The 19,121-nt window shown below is 47.2% G+C and overlaps 1 protein-coding gene across 6 annotated transcripts; it reads right to left on the bottom strand.

Annotated features, from left to right (window-relative positions):
• Positions 1-6,212: 6,212 nt before the first annotated feature.
• Positions 6,213-10,254, bottom strand: LOC102496036 (5-hydroxyisourate hydrolase). 6 transcript variants are annotated; one of them, XM_027775440.1, is made up of 4 exons: positions 10,171-10,254; positions 8,953-9,092; positions 7,027-7,162; positions 6,213-6,471 (listed from the first exon to the last, which is right to left on the bottom strand). In XM_027775440.1, the coding sequence occupies exons 2-4, from the start codon at positions 9,081-9,083 to the stop codon at positions 6,382-6,384; spliced, it is 357 nt and encodes a 118-aa protein (XP_027631241.1). In that variant the 5' UTR covers positions 9,084-9,092; positions 10,171-10,254; the 3' UTR covers positions 6,213-6,381. The 6 variants fall into 6 exon arrangements, with proteins under 6 accessions (XP_027631241.1, XP_006141413.1, XP_014446996.1 ...); XM_006141351.3 differs by lacking the exon at positions 10,171-10,254 and adding an exon at positions 9,516-9,627; XM_014591510.2 differs by lacking the exon at positions 10,171-10,254 and adding an exon at positions 9,516-9,619 and having other exon boundaries at positions 8,953-9,140.
• Between the last annotated feature and the right edge of the window lie 8,867 nt (positions 10,255-19,121).

The raw sequence follows: 19,121 nt of genomic DNA, 5'->3' as shown, positions 1-19,121 counted from the left end.
TGTTTAGCTATGTGAGAGCCATGTCCAAGTTTTGGGCAAAGTCTTGATTTGTTTTTGTTATTTATTTCTACACTGAATTCCTCAGGAACTTACCTCAGAGAGATTTTATGATCAGCTAAGACTAATATTTTCTTTAGTGGTCCTTTTGTGCCAAGCATGTGACTCACCTATGTCCAGTGAGTGTTTTGTGGCATGTCTGAAAAAGGCTCCCACACAGGAAAAGAAAGATGGCAGTTCTGTAGCAGGATAGAGATCTCTGTGAACATAGATGATGTCTAAAATCCAATTTTAAAAAGTTGAAAAAAAAAAAAAACTGGTCCCAGACTGAAGATCTTCTGCCCAGACTTCACCCTCCTGTTCTCCAATCTAGCCAGGAGCCAGGATAAGCCAATCAGCAGCCCTCTATATATGAGTTCTGAGTGGCCCCATTTAGGGATTTCAGCTACTGAAGACCCTCTGCCCAGACTTCACCCTTGTGCTCCCCAGTCTAGCCAGGAGCCAGATTGTAGATCTCCTCCTTCTGCACACCTCTGATTGCTCAGATTAAACTCCAAATATAGGAAAAAAACGTATAATCCATCAAGTGACCAGAAATCATCACAGAGGCAAAAGAAATATGATAAACCAAGAAAATATCTCTCCTCTAATGGAAAAGAATAACTCCTCTTTCTCCACAAAGAATACAAGGGAACTCATGGAAATGTCAGATAAAGAATTTAAAATATTCATAGTGGACAAAGCTAACAGAGGTGCAAGAAAATAGAGAAAATGAACTCCAGAAGATGCAGGAGAAAAGAGACACCACGTTTCAGGAGGTGAGGAAGTTCTTGCATTATCTAAAAGAGGAAATACACATCATAAAACAAGAATCCAACGGAACTGTTAGAGAAGAAGACTGCAATACAGGAAATCAAAACTTCCACTAAAAATATCAAAAGCAGATTAGATCATGCAGAAGATAGAATCTCAAATGTAGAAGATAGAATCTCTGAGAGAAATTCACCAAAAAGACTGATAAAATAACCCCTAAAAATGATAATAACATATGAGTAATACTAGACACCATTAAAAGCCCAAACATCCAGATCATTGGTATCCCAGAAGGTGAAGAAACTAATAAGGGTATTGATAATCTATTCCATGAAATCCTGGAAGAAAACTTTCCAAACCTAGATAGGCACTCAAATATCCAGACCCAAGAAATACAGAGGACCCCACATAGAGTCAACCCAAGAAGATCTTCCCTGAGGCCAGATTGACCAAAACCAGAGCAACAAGATACTAAAATTGCCAAGAGAGAAACATCAAGTTACTTTCAAAGGATATCCCATAAGGCTAATGTCGGACCTCTCATCAGAAATAATGAAAACAAGAAAAGAATGGGAAGATAAAGACCCAAGAAATACAGAGGACCCCACATAGAGTCAACCCAAGAAGATCTTCCCTGAGGCCAGATTGACCAAAACCAGAGCAACAAGATACTAAAATTGCCAAGAGAGAAACATCAAGTTACTTTCAAAGGATATCCCATAAGGCTAATGTCGGACCTCTCATCAGAAATAATGAAAACAAGAAAAGAATGGGAAGATAAATTCAAAGTGTTAGGTGAAAAACAATTTCAACCACGAATGCTATACCCAGAAAGATTATCTTTCATATGGGAAAGAAAAGACAAAAACATTCTCAGATAAAACACACACACACACACACACACACACACAACAAAAAAATATACCAACAGAACCTCTCCAAGAAGTACTGAAGGGAGTGCTATAGCAGGAAAACAAAAGTCAGACACACAGAAATAAAAGTACAAGAAACAACCAAGAGAATGGCCAGCCTAGTGGTAGGGACATGTCTGGAGTTAAATGTTAACTTCCAGAGTTTAAATGGAAAGATCAGACTACAGTAACACTGCAAATTCAATAGAAGAGAAATTAATTATGTGAGACTGAACTAGTGAAATATATTTTTTTAATGTTAGACTAAAACATTACTGATTTTCAATGCTTTGATTTCCATATCTAAAGATTTTTATCTTCTTCTAAACTGTTGATAGGTTTATTTACCTACTATTTGAATCCTAAACTTTTCCTAGCTTTGGGTTTTAAGTAAATTTTTCTTAACATTTTTTTTATTTTGATCTATTAAAACTAAAACCTTTTTGGAAATTAAAAAATGCATTTACAAAATACCTATAATACCTATTCATATCTGTTTAATGACTGCAGGAAGCTATATGGCCTCAGCAAGGTGCTACTTTATAGTATGTTCACTTTACTCACTGAGGTTTACACCTAGAGTCAGACACACATTCATAAATATGTATATATCAGCTGCGCTTGCTATTGAAAGTCTTTAATTAAGATCTTCAGTTAAACAATAAAATGTAGGGGTAAAAGGTATGAAAAACAACTGTACATGCCAGAGACAGTGTGGGAGAAGGGAGTAAATCGGCAGAGGGTGAGAGGTAGGGAATCGAGGAGAGAAAAAAAGCAAAATATAAGAAACAAGAAATAGAAAATGATTTGTTGATAACATGTATGGTAATATACTTGATTGAGCCAATATATGATGTATACTGGATGGAAAATCTCATTTTGTATACTGTATTGATGTACAGTGAATGACTATAAGTAAATAAATAAATAAATAAACAAATAAATAAATAACTGGTCCCATAGCCTAGTGATTAAGAGTGCCAGATCCTATATGGCCAACTGCAGTTAAAATCTTGGCCTTGGAAGCTTAAAAAACATACTAGGCACTTATATGCATGTCCCAAATCCAACAGCATGGAAAAATAGAGGAGAAGGGATTGTGGTGTGACCATATTCCACTCAGGGGGATCTCTCTTTGTGCTTCTCTTCAGCATGGGTCCTTTGACAATTAAAAAAGAAAAAAGAGATAAAATTGAGCTAGCCAGGCAACTGGATCCCACATGGCCGACTGTGTGATTCAAGTCCCAGACATGGGTGGCTTGAAAAACATGCCAGGAGTGCGTGCATGCATGCCAATAATCCCAAGAGGAAAATGGAAGAGAAGGGATTGACCATCCTCCCAGTGGGTGCTTTTTCTCACTTATCTCTCTCTCTCTTTCCAGCGAGTGCATATGCCCTATAGGAATATATGTGTATATATATGATAAATTATAGTAGCGTTACACACCCTTTAATGTATTATATAGTCAATCTTTTTCATAGTGACCCTCACATTGATTCTTAGTTTCATTAAACTCTGCCAATTTCCTTTCCATGCTCACAAAGTCTTCTTGAATTGTGATTCAACCCAGATCTCCACAGGTACCCACTTGAAATGGAATACTTCACCCAGATGGCATCAGCTGCTTCTAGGAGACCAGGCTACAAATGTGCGGGAGGGGAGATGCAATGTGATGTTTTGGGATATGTATACATTGTGGAATGATCAAGCTAGTTTTAACATATTCGTAACCTCAAACATTTGCTGTTGGGAATATTTAAAATCTTGCCTTTTAGCAACTTTGAAAATAAAATACATTTCTATTAATTGGTCACCATGCCATGCAGATCACCAGAACTTATGCCTGCTGCCTAACTGAAACTTTGAAACCTTTTACCAACATGTCCTCTTTGCCTGCTCACCCCCACTCCCTCCCTGCAGTCTCTAGTAATCACCACTTTACCCTCTACCTCTGAGTTGGACTTTTTTTCCATGCTAGACCATATGTGTGTGCACATGACAGTAAGAGAGACAGACAGACACCCTCCACAGATTCCAGTCATGGTACAGTCCCCTTCCTCCAATTCTCCAGCCCGCGAGTGCCTGGCATGTTTCAGGCTGATTGGATCAGGGGTTTGTGCTGCGGCCGCTTCTCTTCAGTAGTGTGTTCCCTCTGCACCTCAGAACTGGACTGAGTTCAACTTTTTAAAGTCCACATATAGGTGAGGCCATGTGGTGTCTATGCCTGGATTATTTCACTTAATATTCTCTGGGTTCATCCAGGTTTTCATGAGTGACAGAATTATCTTCTTTTATAAGGCCAATAGCTTTTCTCACATATATATACTACTTTTTTATTTTGCCATAGGTGCATGCACTCACTAGAGAGAGACACAGAGAGAAGAAAAATGAGAAATCACCCCCAGAGGGAATGACCATGCTGCAATCCTTTCTCCATTCTCCTCTCAGGATTTTGGGCATGCGTGCACACACACCCAACGTGATTTTCAAGCCACCTTGTTTGGGACTCAAACCATGGTCAGCCATGTGGGAGTTCAGTGCATTCATCACACCACCTGCTGGCCCTACACCTTTTTAAAAATCTGAGAGATAGAGAACGTGAACATGGGAAGGACAAAGAGAGTAGGAGAGACAAGGAGATAGGTATTTTCTTTTAATCATGTTGCTCTTTAGAGAGAGAAAGGGAAAGTGAGAAAGCAAGCCGCCATGTCCAGGACTTGATCTGCAGTCGGCCATGTGGGTGTCCAGCACCCCAACAACAATGCCACCTGCCAGCTCTAAGATAGGTTTTTGACAGTCTTGACATGTTGTGTGTCCCAGTTCTCCTGCCCCAGCCTTCTAGTTAGGAAGGTGCTCAGTTTCCTCTACTCCCAGAGCTTAGAGGTTTAGTATATGGCTCTTCAGATGGAAGCTTGAAAAGCTGGGACACACAATGTATGCACAAACTCTGTCCAGGAGGAATTGGTAGACCTGGAGTTATCATGAAGGTGAGCTGGGGAGAGGGCCTAGGAGGTGCTGAGCACCCACTCAGGCTGCCAGGGATGTGCTGGTTGTTGGCCCCACCAACTCTCTGATGTAGGCTAGTTAGAGGCTCAACCGTCCGCAACAGTGGAGTTAGCAGAGTTGCCAGCAAATCCCTTCCAGGGAAAAACGGGGATCTTTGAGTGCCAACACCTCTTTTGCCCTGATCCTGGGAGAGAAGCTTCTGGAAGTACTTCTGTGACCATATAAACCACTACTCTGTTCTGTGGTCTAATAAGGCTCATGTACACATGGCCCCTTGTGCTTGAGAGTTAGGTGGTTTCAGATCCAAACCATGAGGAATGTGGGAGTTGGGGTGTGATAGATGTTGACCCACACCTCTTCTCAGGGTGATGCTGAGTGTTCAGGATTCCTTCCCAATTGTAAGGCACAGCGCCCTGGGCAGAGTCCAAATGTACCTCAGCCTCTCCCACCTGCTCTGTGTGGATCCTTCCGCAGTTGCTCAGCACACAGGAGTTTCTCAACTCACCTGTGACTTTCACTCAGAGGGGACTGAAACATGAATCTGTATTCACTTGGTATATCTTTGGGTGGAGTGAATGGAGCTTCCTATTCTGCCATGTTGACGCTGTACCCCACCCCCAACATCTGCCTTTTGATTGGGCTGTTTAATTCATTCATTTAATATTATTCTTGATATGGTTGGCTTGATATCTGGCTTTGTAGTGCTCTTAAATGCCACTTGTAACATACATTCTAAATGTTGAGTAGGTGTCGTATGATTACTGAACTCAGAGTTCCTGTGTGAAGTGGCTGTTAAGTTTCCTGTGTACTTGCCTACCAGGGTCTTTCTCATGAACAGTGTTTGGTTATATGAGGCAGTAAATTTTTTTCTTACTGTGTCACTCTCTTGGTACCCTTTGGTAACATAATTTTTTAAAATAATTACTTAATTTTACTTATTTATTTTTTTTAAATTTGCTACAGGGCACATGTGCTCACCAGAGAGAGAGAAAGAGAAAGTGGAAAAGCAAGCCACCAGGTCCAGGACTCGAACCATGGTCAGTCATGTGGGAGTCCAGCACCTTAACCACCATATCACCTTCTGACCTCAGTGACATCATTTAATGACCAGTATTTTTTTAATATAGTCTAATGTATGAATTTTTGAAATATTGTTTTGTGTAACTAAAAGAAATAGTTCTTGTAACTTTGGAATGTCTTATGTTATTTCTGAAAATGATTTATCACATAAGTGTTTTCAGATTTGTTTTGCCTGGGTCTGTGAAGGAGATCCACCCGCAGGGCCTCTTCTCACGGCACCCTGGGTCTGCTGCCTTCCCTGGATACAGGTGCAGTTGGTGCCCACGCCCAGCCTTCCTGGCCCTGCCTCCAACCATCGTCAGCTGCGCCTCTCTGAGGGCCCCTCGCTAAACTCAGGGCCAGGCCTGCACTAGTAGAGCTCTGCCTGACTAGTATCACCCTTGTCCCAGTGAGTGGAGCAGCTCTGCCGATGACAGCGCTGACTTTATTGATGCCTGAGTCACTGTCACCACGGAGGAACCCCAGGGGAACCAGAACCTCCCCCAGGAAGCGGGTGACTCCAGTGCCCTGTCCTGGGTGGATGACAGCTGAACGAGGAAGGGACCGATGGCCTCCCTCACACCAGGCTCTGTTCTAGCTCCCCCGGTACGTGGTGTAGGACCACGGGCTCAGCAGCAAAGGCACGTGGAACTTCTGGGTCTCATTTGTGATGGTGAAAACAACCTGAGGGAAGCAGAGAAGGCAGTAGAGTGAGGGGCTACAGCACTGAAGCTCTACGGGAGAATCAGCAGCCCAACCTGGGTCAGCTGGAGTCCAATGGCAAGAACTGGAAACTTCCTGAGGGCGGAGGATGCAACTCAGTCCTCCGTGGGAGAAAGTGCTCAGCTTGGAGGGACAGGGAAGCCAGAATCCCTGGACATGCAGGCGTGGAAACAACCTGAAATAGGTCAGGTGCTTTGGTGGTGGCTCAGGTGAAGGGGGAGGCAGTGAGCCGAGGCCCAGTGAGCTGGTATCTGGGCTCAGATGAAAATCTCTTGGAGGAAGATGAGTCACTCATCTTCACCAAAGCCTGACCTGAATGATGCCTCGGGGACCTGGCCACCTTTCTTCTGGAAGCTCAAAGCTGGTGAGTTCACCCACCTGCCACGACCGCCCTGGCAGGGGTAGGGGTAAGACCAGTCCGCCCACTGCCTGGATGAGGTCTGACCAGCAGGACCTGGCTTGCAGGTCACAGTGAGTCACGGCCTCCACCTCCTTCCACCCACCCTTGGCTCTCACCTCCACATACGGGTAGAAGCTTTCCTGCCCCCTCTTCTTCCAGTAGTCCCCGGTGTTGAAGGATAGCTTGTAGGTGCCTGCCTTCATCTGGCCTGGCATCAGGAGCCTTGGGCAGCGGCCGTCCAGGTCTGTGCAGCTGGCAAGAGGGCAGGGCTGCAGTGAGGGGGACAGAGCCGCCCCATACAGCTTTCCTGGGTCTGCCCAGGAGGCCTCAGATACTCTCCACAGCCTGATTTAGACTGGGGTAAGCAGACACACAGTGGGGCAGTTTCTAGGGACTGCAGTTCTAGAGCAACCCAAGGACACCACAATACAGAAAAGCAAAGGGAGAATAAATCTCCCATAGTACCCATGTATTTGTCCAGATTCCCTCTATGCATAAGTGTGTTTACTTACAAACTTTTAAAAAATATATTGGTTGGGCCAGCCTGTGACATGGGGTTAAGGCAGTTAGATCCCAGATGGCCAATTGCTTAGTTGCGTCCTGGACCTGGCAGCTTGAAAATCATGCCAGGCACGTGTGCTTGCATGCCCCCAATCCCAAAAAGAGAGATGGAGAAAGGTTTGTGGCATGTCGATCCCCCGGAGGGGGTGATTTCTGTCTCCCTGCCCTCACGTCCCTCTCCTGCAAGCACACCCACCCTTTAACAAAAATACATATTTTTAAATGGTTATACTATTTGTACTGTTTTATGACCTTTGTTTGCATGTAATGGTTTTCTGGATCGATAACTACACCCAAACCCCAGCTCTGTGGTGGCCTGAGCCCTTGCAAAGTGTTCTGAGGGCCTGTGCTCACAGTCACCACCAGGAAAACTTCCCATTGTTCCGATCAGCTGTGCTTCAAAGTGTGTGTGTGCACGCATGCACACGTGCACACAGATAGGCATGTGCTGGGGGAAGCATGTGCACAGTGTGTGTGGGAGTGGAGCAGGTCTGTGTATGTGATCTTCCATGGGACTTCTGGCCACCACAGCACCATCTCCACTGCTCAGATGGGACCTGAACCCAACCCCTAGTTTTTGTGAAGGACTGACCAGGAGAGAACAAGCAACATTGTCAGACCCTGAACCTTTGGGGTCCAGCCTCCCCCAGTCCCACTTCTAAGCTGTAAGGGAGGAAACCACCAGGGAATACCTACCTCCTTCAAATGAAGGGTCTGGGGAACCCTCTCACAGGGCCAACCCAAGGGCCACAAGGCCAGGTGCCCTGGGCTGGATGAGATCCCTGGTCAGAAGGGCCTTCCCCAGAAAAGCCTGTATCTGGGACAGTGGGCAAGGGGCAGCAGCCCAGGGCCTGGACCCCATGTGCCCGACAGGCCAGACTTGGAACCCCAGTTTTACCTCGTCCCTTGCTGCCTCAGTCTTCCCATCTCTAAAAGGGGTAATTACGGTGTCCACCCACAGGGTGTAAGAGAATAAAGAGAGAAGAAGTAACGAGCTCAGCGTGCTGCCGGACACAAGCTTACCTGCTAATCACGGCCAACGTGAGACCTCTTAGATTCCACCTCCAGCCCTCGGTCACCCAGACCTCTTGGGCTGCGGGCCACAGTAAGAAGAGACAGAATGGCCATTCCCAGCCCCACGGGCACACTGGAATGGAGTGGGTAGGGGCTAGAAGAAAGGACAGGTGCTAACCGGGCCCAGCATGTCCTTGGCATGGTCCCAGGGCTGCACACTCCTGGACAAACAGCTTCGCTCACTTTCAGACCCGGAAACTGAGGTGCAGGAAGAGGCCAGGGAGTGAGCACAGGCAGTGTGCCCAGAGGCTGAGAGGGCAGTTGGACAGTGTTCAGCCCTGCCCTGCAGCCCTTAAGTCTGCTCCTGGCTACGTGGGGTTGTAGGGTCCGTCAGAGGTGAGGCTGGGAGGGCGCTGCGCTTGGGAGCAGGTGCTCCAGGCTCCCCAAACCCGGGGCCTGCCTCCTACCTTTTCCTCAGCTCTGTCCACTGCTGGCCCTGGTCCTCCAGGCGGGACAAACAGAGGCAGAGGCCCCTGGCCGGGAGCCCTGAGGCCGTGTCCAGGACGTGTGTGGTCAGCGGGCTGCTCACGTGCTCCATGCTGCCGCCCTGGGCCACACAGGGGTCGGGTGAGCTTCCGGGGCCTGCTCACACCAGCTGCGTGAGAGTTAAACACCCTCCGGACAAAGTCTGGCCAAACTGCGCAGGGCAGGCTGGGTGCAAGGGTGAGGACCGCTGAGTGGGCAGGGCGATGACCCAGGATCACAAACAGCGCTCCTGGCGTCACCCCCACCCCACTCACCTCCTCCAACCACTGGCTCTCCGCGCCCCTCTGTGGACCCCCAGTCCCCCTGCACCTGGCTCCTCAGTTCCAGCTGCTCGACGTGGTGGCCTGGGGGTGGCCAGCCGAGTCTGTTCTTCCAGAACCCAGTTCTCCCATCAGAGTCCCTGGTTCATGGGTCACCTGGAGCCTAGCTCCACAGGCACAGAGGGGACAGGAGCTCAGAGGGCCAGGCCTACCCTGTCCCTTACCTCCCTGGAGCCCAGGTGCCGCTGGAGCGTCAGCAGCCTCGGGGCAGCTCCGGAGCTCATGCCCTGCCCGGCAGCTGGGCCGACCCGACTGAGCAATGCAATGCCAGAGGGCGGGAGGGCTGGCCCGCACCAGAGGGCACCCCGCCCCCGCCCCCGCAACAGGCACCTCCCGGCGCCCGGGCACCCGTCGGCCCTGAGCTGGCGGAGGCCTCCCTGGGTCCTGCCCGCGCTCCCCTAGCGGGGCGGGCCTACCGAAAAGGTCCAGGGGACTTTGCCCAGGAGGCTGCCCGGTGGGCAATCGGGGTGCAAAGACCTGCGGGGGCGCGGAGTCGCGGGGACCTGCGGGCTGGGGGGTATCCGGCGTGCAGGGCTGGGGCCTGCGAGGGGCGGAGGAGGAGACGGGGTGGGGAGCGGCTGCAGGCGGGCGGTGCGGGTGTGGTGCTGCAGGGAGCCCCGATCCGGTGATCCGTGGGTTTCCGCGGGCAGCCTTCAGCGCGGCGGGCAGCGTTACCCTTCTGACTGCCCACAGGCCGCGTGACTGCCCGACCCTGTCACCGCGGCAAGTAGCAACTGCCGAGGTGTCAGGTGGTGCCGCAGGGAACGGGGGAGCGCTCGGCGCTGCCCCTGCTCATTCTGGACCTGCCCCTTTACCTACCTCTGCCCACCGCAGCGGAGTAGTGGGTTCTAGACCCCAGAAAGTGAGAAAAATGAACGCTAGAACTGTGTGTATGGGCACGAATCCATCCTTGCGTCGGGCGGGGGAGTGGTGTAAGTGCTGGATTTCTACATGGCTGCCTACGGTTGGAGTCCCGGACTCGGGAGCTTGAAAACCACGCGGGTGCCCAAATCCGGAGGGGAGAATGGAGGAGGAGAGATTGTGGGGTGGCCACGGGGGGGGGGGGGGGGGCGGGAATTTCTCACTTTCTCTGTCTCTCACTCTCTCAGAAGAGCACACGCACCCTGTGGCAAAATAAATAAATAATAAATAAATAAATAAGTAAAAATTTAAAAAACATAAAACAGACTACAGATTTTGGATATATATCACGTAATATGAGAGTGAAAATAAGGGCATTCCACATTTAAAATCAGGAAAGAGCTTGGTGCCCGACGGTGTCCTCTGCTTGCAGGTCGGCATGGGCCCCTGACTCAGCCAGTTTTTTTTGAGAGGCCACTGTCGCATCTCAGTTACCCAGGTAGTCCACACCTGCCTCCCCGGGTTCCCATAAGAACTTCGAGGTCTCTGTCTCAACACCAAGCATGAACCAATAGACATTTACCCATAGTCTGCATCCCTGCTAAAACAGAGCCCCTGGGCAGGGACTGGAACCACAGCCTGGGCCATCTCTACAGTTCACTTCTCTTCCGGCTTCACAACCCATGTAATGACCGTCCACCAGAACGACTGAAAGCTTCATTTGGTCATTCATACCGCTCCAAGTATCTTTTTCTTCCTCTTAAAAATCAAATTTGGAAGACATATTCCTATGTCTCATTAAAGGTTCACACTCTCTCGCTCATTGCAAGCAGGTGGATGGGGCTTGGCATCAGCAGGCGGCTCTGTAGCCTAGGATCTTTCGTTGGAGAGTCTGACTAAATCATATGGAATGTTTCCCCTTTGTTCGAAGTCATTCTTGCAGAGTAGGGAAGTGTGTTTGATTGCAGCGTTGTGCATTTCCTCTGAGAACGTATCTGTATATACCCGTCTTAGACGTTGCTTTGTGTGAGGTGCCCTGACTGCCTTTCGCCTTCGCGTCTGTCAGGCACCCTCTGTGTCTAGGAGGTCGTATTTTAGAACAGAGATGAGAATATCCCATGTTTGCTGAATTCACATAAAAACTGAATATACATTTTATTATATTTTTAAAGTGTATCATATTTGAACAGAAGCTAAAGTCTGATATATTAAGATTGTCAGTTGAACAAAGTGCAGATTTAGTTTAATCATTTTGGAGTGAGAACAGACTTTTTTCTTTTTCTTTCTTTTTTTTTTTTTTTTTGCAGCAGGGTTCTCGCTTCGGAGGGTTCATGCATTGGCCAGAGAGAGACAGTGAGAGGGAAAGTGAGAAATCACCCCTAGAGGGACGGCCACAGCACAGTCCCTTCTCTTCCATTCTCCTGGGATTTGGGACACACACACACACACACACACACACACACACATGGGCCCAACGTAATTTTCTTTTTCTTTAAATTATTTAACTTTATTTATTCATTCATTCATTTTTAATTTGTCCAGAGAGACACACACAGACAGAGAGAGAGAGAGAAGGTGAGAATGCAAGTCACCAGGTCCAGGATTTGAACCATGGTCAGCCATGTGGGAGCATTCAGTGCCTTTAACCACCACACCACCCGCTGGCCCCAGGACAGACTCTTTTCTACACTTGCCATAGTTGCCCATTGGTACATCTCTGGCCTGGGACATTTTTACACCAGTGTCATAGTTTCCTATTTATTAATATTTTCCTAAGCTACACTGTACGCATTTTTCTTTCTTTTTGGCAAAGTCAATAAAGCTTTCTTCTATTGTGATGGTATAGTCAATGTGACTAATGATATGATACACTTGTTTCTGTTGAGCTGCTTCTGTTCTACAATATAATCAATAGCGATTTTGATATTCTCAATTGTATTTGACATCTGACATGTTTCCTAGGGGCATTCATTATTCATTTCATATTTTATTACAAAAAGACACAAATTCATTTTTCTCATTTGTTTTATGACTGTCTTCATTCACATTATAATTACAGTACTTACAAGTTCAACTTAATAAATTTGAAAACATTTCGGAGTTTGGGCTTCCAAAAATTCTAAGTTATCCTCGCATAGGTAATTTTTTTTTTCCCATAAAGCACAGTAGCATCTGAAGTCACTCATAGAATGCTTGCCATTTTCGCCTCTCTGATGTCTTTGCTTTCTGCAAAGAGTAACCAAGGAAAATGGTTTGGGATATCCTTTTTCTAAAGAATTATTATGATTATTATTTAACTTTGTTTCTTTATTTATTTATTCATTTTAATTTGACCAGAGAGGGATAGTGTGTGGGAGAGGCGGGGAGTTGGGGAGGGTGAGAAAGCAAGCCACCAGGTCTGGGACCACGGTTGGCTATGTGGGAGTCCAGCGCCCTTAATCACCATGCCACCTGCCAGCCCCTTGAATATCCTTTTAAAAGATGAAACATTGAATCAGCGTGGTTGCAGATTCTGGTCACATTCTTCCTTTCTTGAAATATTTTTCTCCAGTTGCAAATATTTGATTCTGTTATATGACTGCTAAGATATATATGTCACACCAGTGGTGTGATCTTAAAGCTATTGTGCAATGTTATCAGACACCTGCTCCCCAGAGTACCTATCATAGTCCTTTCCATGGGTCTCAGGCAGTCTGTCTGTCGGAGACAGTGAAATCCAAATGTTGAATTGGATTGATTCAGCACAACAGCCAGGAGGGGGCGCGCGGCCACCGCTAAACAAGAAGCGCCGAAGGTGCTGCACTGCCTGTTATGGCCACACGAGGGCGCACCACCCCACTTTTTTGTGCCTGGCCTCTTGCAAGGATAACCGCCTGGTTTTGCTCCGCGTCCACCTGAAGGAGGCACCGGTTGGGCTTCGGGACAATTCGAGGCCCTGTCAACGTTAAGCACACTGCTGAGAGGTTACCAATCTTCAAAGTACAGGTAACGAAAGGGTTTCAGGAGGGAAACGAATTAATTCCAGTTTCTGCTGCACTTGCAGTCATTTTCAACACCCACAACGTGGTGGCCAAGAACATAATGTCCACGCGGTGGCTTCTTTATGCTAATGCGACATTCTGCCGCCTACAAGGGCGACTGGCTGGGCTGGACTGGGGTCGGGCTCGGCCTTCTGGACCAAGTTTGGCGTCTGTGCTTTACTGACAAACGCTTTGATACCTCTGTTTTAAAAAGTCATTTATTTTCCAGTAACTTCAAATTTATAGATAACCTGCGATGGCAGCACAAACCATTTTTTACACTTTCACTCAGATTCTCCAGCCGTTATGGCTTCCCCGCACACACAGACTCACGCACAAACCTCCCCCGTGGCTGTTTTTTTTGGGGGGGGGGGATTTTTGCATGTGTGCTCGCCACAGAGACAGAGAGACAGAAAGCGAGACTTTACCTCCCAGGGGGTATGGCCACACTGCAGTCCCCTCTCCTCTATTCTATTGGGATTTTTGGGCCTGAACGCACACACACCTGCCCTGACTTTCAAGTCACTGGGTCCAGGATTCAAACCGGGCCAACCACGTGGGGGTCCAGCGGTGGTAACCATGAGCCATCTGCTGGCCCCCCTCCAGTGTATCTTGCCCAATGCAGGAACCGTTTCCAGGGAACTGCCACTAACCCCTAAATCAGGAAATCGCCTGGGGTTCTACCCCTGCAGACCCGCTTGACTTCCCACATGCCCAATGAATCAGGCAAAATGATTCTTTTCTCTTCCAGCTTTCCTTTCTTGGGGCTGTTCGTGAGCCTAAGTCCTTCTCACTACCCGGGCAGATTAAAAGCAGGACTAGCTGGGCCTGCCGGGGGCCTCCCCTTGAGCAGACAGGGCCCTGCCTTGCTGCAGCCCAGGGAGCCTGATCCCCACCACCCACACGGCAAGGGCAAAATGCTCCTTTACAGACAGGCCTCATCCTGGCACTCTCCTGATTTCACTTTGCCAATAGTTTGCTTCGCACCTGCCTTAGAACAGGCCCTTGGCCAGCCCTGGGCTTCAGACCTGAGTGCTCCGTGCTGCCACCTCCAGGCCAGTCCTCCCTAGTCACCTGCAGCCAGGCCTGCCCTAACCTCTGAGACGCAGCAGGCTCTGGTACTGGTGATCTGGGGGGTTATACACATTCTCTCTGGCCAGCACTTTGCACTCTGGCAAATTAATAATAGTAATAGTAAAGGGTCTGAATTGTTTTTTTCTTTCTATGTAAATTCACTTGATGAAAGTTTCAACATTTTACAATTTATAAGTATCCAACTCAGTGGAATTTAGTACATTGACAGTGTTATGAAACCATCTATCTAATACCATTGCATTCTTCAAAATTTGTCAGAGAGTATGTACAATTTCTGGAGAGAGAGAGAGAGAGAGAGGCCTCCCCCACAGGGAATGGTTACACCACTGTCCGTTCTCCTCCATTTCCCCTTCCTTTTGGGATTTTGGGCAGGCACACACATACACACCCAGCATGTTTTCAAGCTGCAGGGTCTGAGACTCAGCCGTGTGGTCAGCCATGCAGGATCTGGCTGCCTTAGCCACCGAGCCATGGGCTGGCCCCAGAGCATTTACCTACCAGAATCTGGTACTCACAAGAAGTTACTTCCTGTCCCCTCTCCCTGACTCCCCAGCAATCACTAGTCTAATTTCTCTCTCTATGGATCTGCCTGTCTGGATTCTCCATGTAGATGGACTCATATGTGGCCTTTTGTGTCTGGGGTCTTTCACTTACGATGTTTCCAAGGTTCATCCAAACTGTAACATGTATCAGTACTTCATTCACCTCTTTCTGATCAAACCAATCGCATTTACCATTTTGACCATGTTTGAGTGTAAGCTTTTTTTTTTTCAGAGAGGTTTTCACTATAGGGTGCATGCGCTCGCCAGACAGACAAAGAGAGACATAGAGACAGAAAGCGAGAAATCACCCTCCAGGGGGGATGGCCATGCCGCAGTCCCTTCTCCTCCATTCTCTCAGGATCTTGGGCACGCATGCACATGCGCCCGGCGTGAATTTAAGCCACCGGGTCCAGGACTTGAACCGTGGTCGACTACATGGGAGTCCAGAGACATAGCCATTATGCTAACTGCTGGTCCCATTTTTTTTTTAAGAATTATTTTATTTACCTTTATTTATTATCATTATTTTCCAGTTTGATCAGAGAGAGACAGAGAGAGAGGAAGTGAGAAAGCAAGCCACCAGTTCTGAGACTTGAACCTGGGTCAGCCATGTGGGAGTCCAGCGCCTTTAACCACCATGACACTTGCCGGCCCCTAAGTGTAAGCTTTTATGGCATAACAAATTCCCACTGCTTTAGAACCATCAGCCTACTCACATCCAGAACACTTCTCATCCTCTTCTCCTGGATCTGTAGCCATCACACACTGACTTTAAGTAAAAGAAGAAGAGAGAGAGAGAGAAAGTAAGCACCAGGTCAGGGACTCAAACTGTGGTTAGCCATGTGAGAGTCCAACACCTTAACCACCATGCCACCTGCTGGCCCCTAAACACTAACTTCTTATTCCTTTCTACCCCCAACCCCTGGAAACCACAACTCCGTTTTCTCTCCCTATGAACCTTGGCTACTCTAGGTCCCTCTTAGATGTAGGCCAGAACAATACCTCTTCCTCTGTGCCCTGCTTATTCACTCAGCATCACTTCCGGCTCGCCCACGAGCCTTGCAGCACGTGTCAGGATTTTCTCTGTTTTCAAATGCTTCATCGTATTCCATTGTGTGCGCATCGCATTTTGTCCACCTCATCGCCCGTGCAATGGACATGACTGTGGCTTCTAGCTCTTGGCTTTTGTGGGTAACCCTGCTATGAACATGGTTGCACAAACATCTCTTCAAATCTCTGCTTTCAGTTTTGGGGGTGTATACCTAGGAGTGGAATTGTTGGGTCGTGGATTCATTCCATGTTTAACTGCTCAAGTAATTGCCATGTTATTTTCCACGGTGGCTGTGTCTGTGTACTGTCCCCTTCTCTTTTTTATGGCGGAATACAGTATTTCACTTTGTGATTATAATCGGCTCGTTTATCCATTCCCCTGTGGGTGGACATTTGGGCTGTTTCCATCTTTTGGCTATTGTGAAGTATTGCTATGAACATTCATGTATGAGTTTTTGTTTGAACACCTGTTTTAAATTCTTTGGGGTATATGCCTAGAAGCGAGGTGGCATGATCATTTTATTTTTAACTTTTTGAAGAAATGCCAAGCTATTTTACGTATAAGCTGCGCTCTGTTGTATTTCTACAAATCATGTTTAAGATTTCCAATTTCTCTGCATCCTTGCCAACACTTTTTAACATTTATTAAAAGATCGGCCAGCTGGTGGTGTGATGGTTAAAGTGGCTGGATCCCTTGGGGCTGGCAGGTGGCATGGTGGTTGGGGCACTGGATTCCCACCTGGGCCCACCACAGTTTGCGTCCCAGATCTGGTGGCTTGCTTTCTCTCTCTCTCTCTCTCTCTCATATACAAACATGCCCTATAGCAAACCTAAAGATAGTAATAATAATAATACATTTAAAATTATTAGGTTTTTTTCTTTTTTGGAGAGATTTTCACTGTAGGGCGTGTGCGCTCGCCAGACAGAGAGAGACATAGAGACAGAAAGCGAGAAATCACCCCCCAGGGGGGATGGTCACGCTGCAATCCCTTCTCCTCCATTCTCCTCTCGGGATCTTGGGCACGCACGCACACACGCCCGGCATGAGTTTTAAGCCACCGGGTCCGGGACACAAACCGCGGTTGACTACGTGGGAGTCCAGCGACATAGCCATTACGCTAACTGCTGGTTCCCTAAAATTATTAGTTTTTATTTAAGTTGCTGGGTCCCACATGGCCTACCATGTGGTTTGAGTCCCAGACCCAGCAACTTGAAAAACACACTGGGCATATGTGCATGTGTGTCCCAAAAAGTAAAGACAGAGAGAGAGATGAAGAGAGATAGGGACCCTTGACAGGTCTCAGCACACCACAGTCCCCCCCTCTAGTCTCCTAGCCAACTGTGTCAGCCAGGATCCTAATCCAGGCCTCCCGTGCACTTTCAGCATCACACGCGGGCACCCTGCCTCCTGCACCACTGCAGCTAGGCAAACATTTCTTTTAATTTTGGTTGTCAGGTCAACCTATAAAAAGGTAAACTGAGTCAAAGCATGTAAAGCACAAGGCATTTGTGTGGGCATAAATATGAAGACTGCATACAGCCTGGAAAGACATGCTCAGGTCGTCCTGAACATGTGCACTGAGGCCTTACAACCCTCAAGCAGGTTTTTTAAATCACACATGGGAGGGAAGCGGGGAGGGAATTGTGCCGGCTGTTTTGGGACAATTGTTCTTGGCTACCAGGATTAATAACAAGGGCGGTGTCATTCCAGGATTGCACAGGCAGTCCCAGGGCACGTGTCCTGCAGAAGTGAGTCCTGTGTCAGGTTGCAATGTTCTTTGTCAAGGTTGTGGTTCTGACAGAGTCTGTAGGACCGTTCTTGTTACTGGGCCTGCTAGTGTGAGAAAATACCTCCTACGGGCCCCTCCCCAGCTCTGTTTAGTTAACTTTGACATAAATGACTTAATTTTGATTTTGACAAAGTGTCACAGATTATCGACTCCATAGTGTATGTGAAGGGGTATTTCATTGTGGTTTTAATTTGTGTGTCCATAATGACAGTGAGCATCTGTTCATGTGTTTGTGGCCATCTGCATGGCTTCACTTTTTGGTGAAGTGTATATTGGAAGTTTTTGTCTATTTCGTAATTGGGTTGTTTGTCTTGTTACTGAGTTGCAGACATTCTTTATATATTCTGACTCAGACCTTTCAGATATATGTGTAAATATTTTCTTTCAGTCTGTGGGTTTCCTTTTCACCTTTTTGAAAGTGTTTTTTTTTTTTCTTTTAAATTTATTTCATGAGAGAGACAGAGACTGGGACTTGCAATTCCAGCAGGGTCTTGTCATCCAGTGATCCTTCCCCACCAACCCAGTGCCACCTTCCATCCGATCATGAGCACACCCGCAAGCCAGCCCAGGGATGGACCCAGAGCCTTCCCACGTGGCTCCAGAGTTTGCAGGCCCTATCAGCTGTGCCACTGCGGCTGGGCCTCTTCTTTCCTGATAGTGCCTTTGGTGCACAAAAGCCTTATCTTTCCATTTCCTTTCTTTTCCTTTTCTTTCCTTCCCTTCCCTTTCTTTTCTCTTCCTTTTTTTCTTATTTTGAAGTTTATTTATTTATTAACAGAGACAGAGAGAGGTACCGTTGACAGGGTCTTAGCACACCACAATCCTACCCTCAGCTTCCCAACCAGGTAGGACCAAGGGCAAGCTCATGGGTGCTCCCTGCACAGCCAGATCTACCAGGATTTGAACCCTGGACTCCCTTGGGACGCTAGTATTGCACAGCAGTGCCCTGCTTCCTGTGCCACTGCAGCTGGGTCACAAACTTGTTTGTTTTTGTTTTTTTTTTTAATTTTACTATAAGGCACATGTCCTCACCAGAGAGAGACAGAGAAAGAGAGAGGGAAAGTGAGAAAGCAAGCAACCAAGTCAGGGACTCAAATCACAGTCAGCCATGTGAGAGTCCAGCACTTAACCACCATGTCACCTGCTGGCCCCCCAAATTTTTAATTTTGTGATTTTTTTTTCTTTAGTTCTTGTGCCTTTGTTGTCAAATCTGAGAAAATCACTTCTAAATTCAAGCTTATGAAGATCTATACCAATGTTTTCTTCTAAGATTTTTATTTTTAACCTCTTGCATTGAGGCCTTTCAACCATCTTGACTTAATTTTTCTATCTGAGGTAAGAGTAAAGTTTCATTCCTCTGCATGTGAATAGTCAGTTGCCTAATATCATTTGTTGAATTTATTGATCTTCCC

Source organism: Tupaia chinensis, unplaced genomic scaffold (genome assembly GCF_000334495.1).
Source record: "Tupaia chinensis unplaced genomic scaffold, TupChi_1.0 Scaffold000052_1, whole genome shotgun sequence".
Taxonomy (NCBI): domain Eukaryota; kingdom Metazoa; phylum Chordata; class Mammalia; order Scandentia; family Tupaiidae; genus Tupaia; species Tupaia belangeri.
The sequence above is the reverse complement of the archived record's forward strand: the minus strand, read 5'-3'. Positions and strand labels throughout refer to the sequence as shown.

Excerpts from the sequence above, each read along its gene's own strand:
- LOC102496036 (XM_006141351.3), bottom strand. The coding sequence starts at position 9,575 with ATGAGCTCCGGAGCTGCCCCGAGGCTGCTGACGCTCCAGCGGCACCTG. Across the intron at positions 9,093-9,515 it reads GGCACCTGGGCTCCAGGGAG|GGCGGCAGCATGGAGCACGT; the intron begins GTAAGGGACAGG and ends TGTGTGGCCCAG. Across the intron at positions 6,472-7,026 it reads GCTTCTACCCGTATGTGGAG|GTTGTTTTCACCATCACAAA; the intron begins GTGAGAGCCAAG and ends TGCTTCCCTCAG.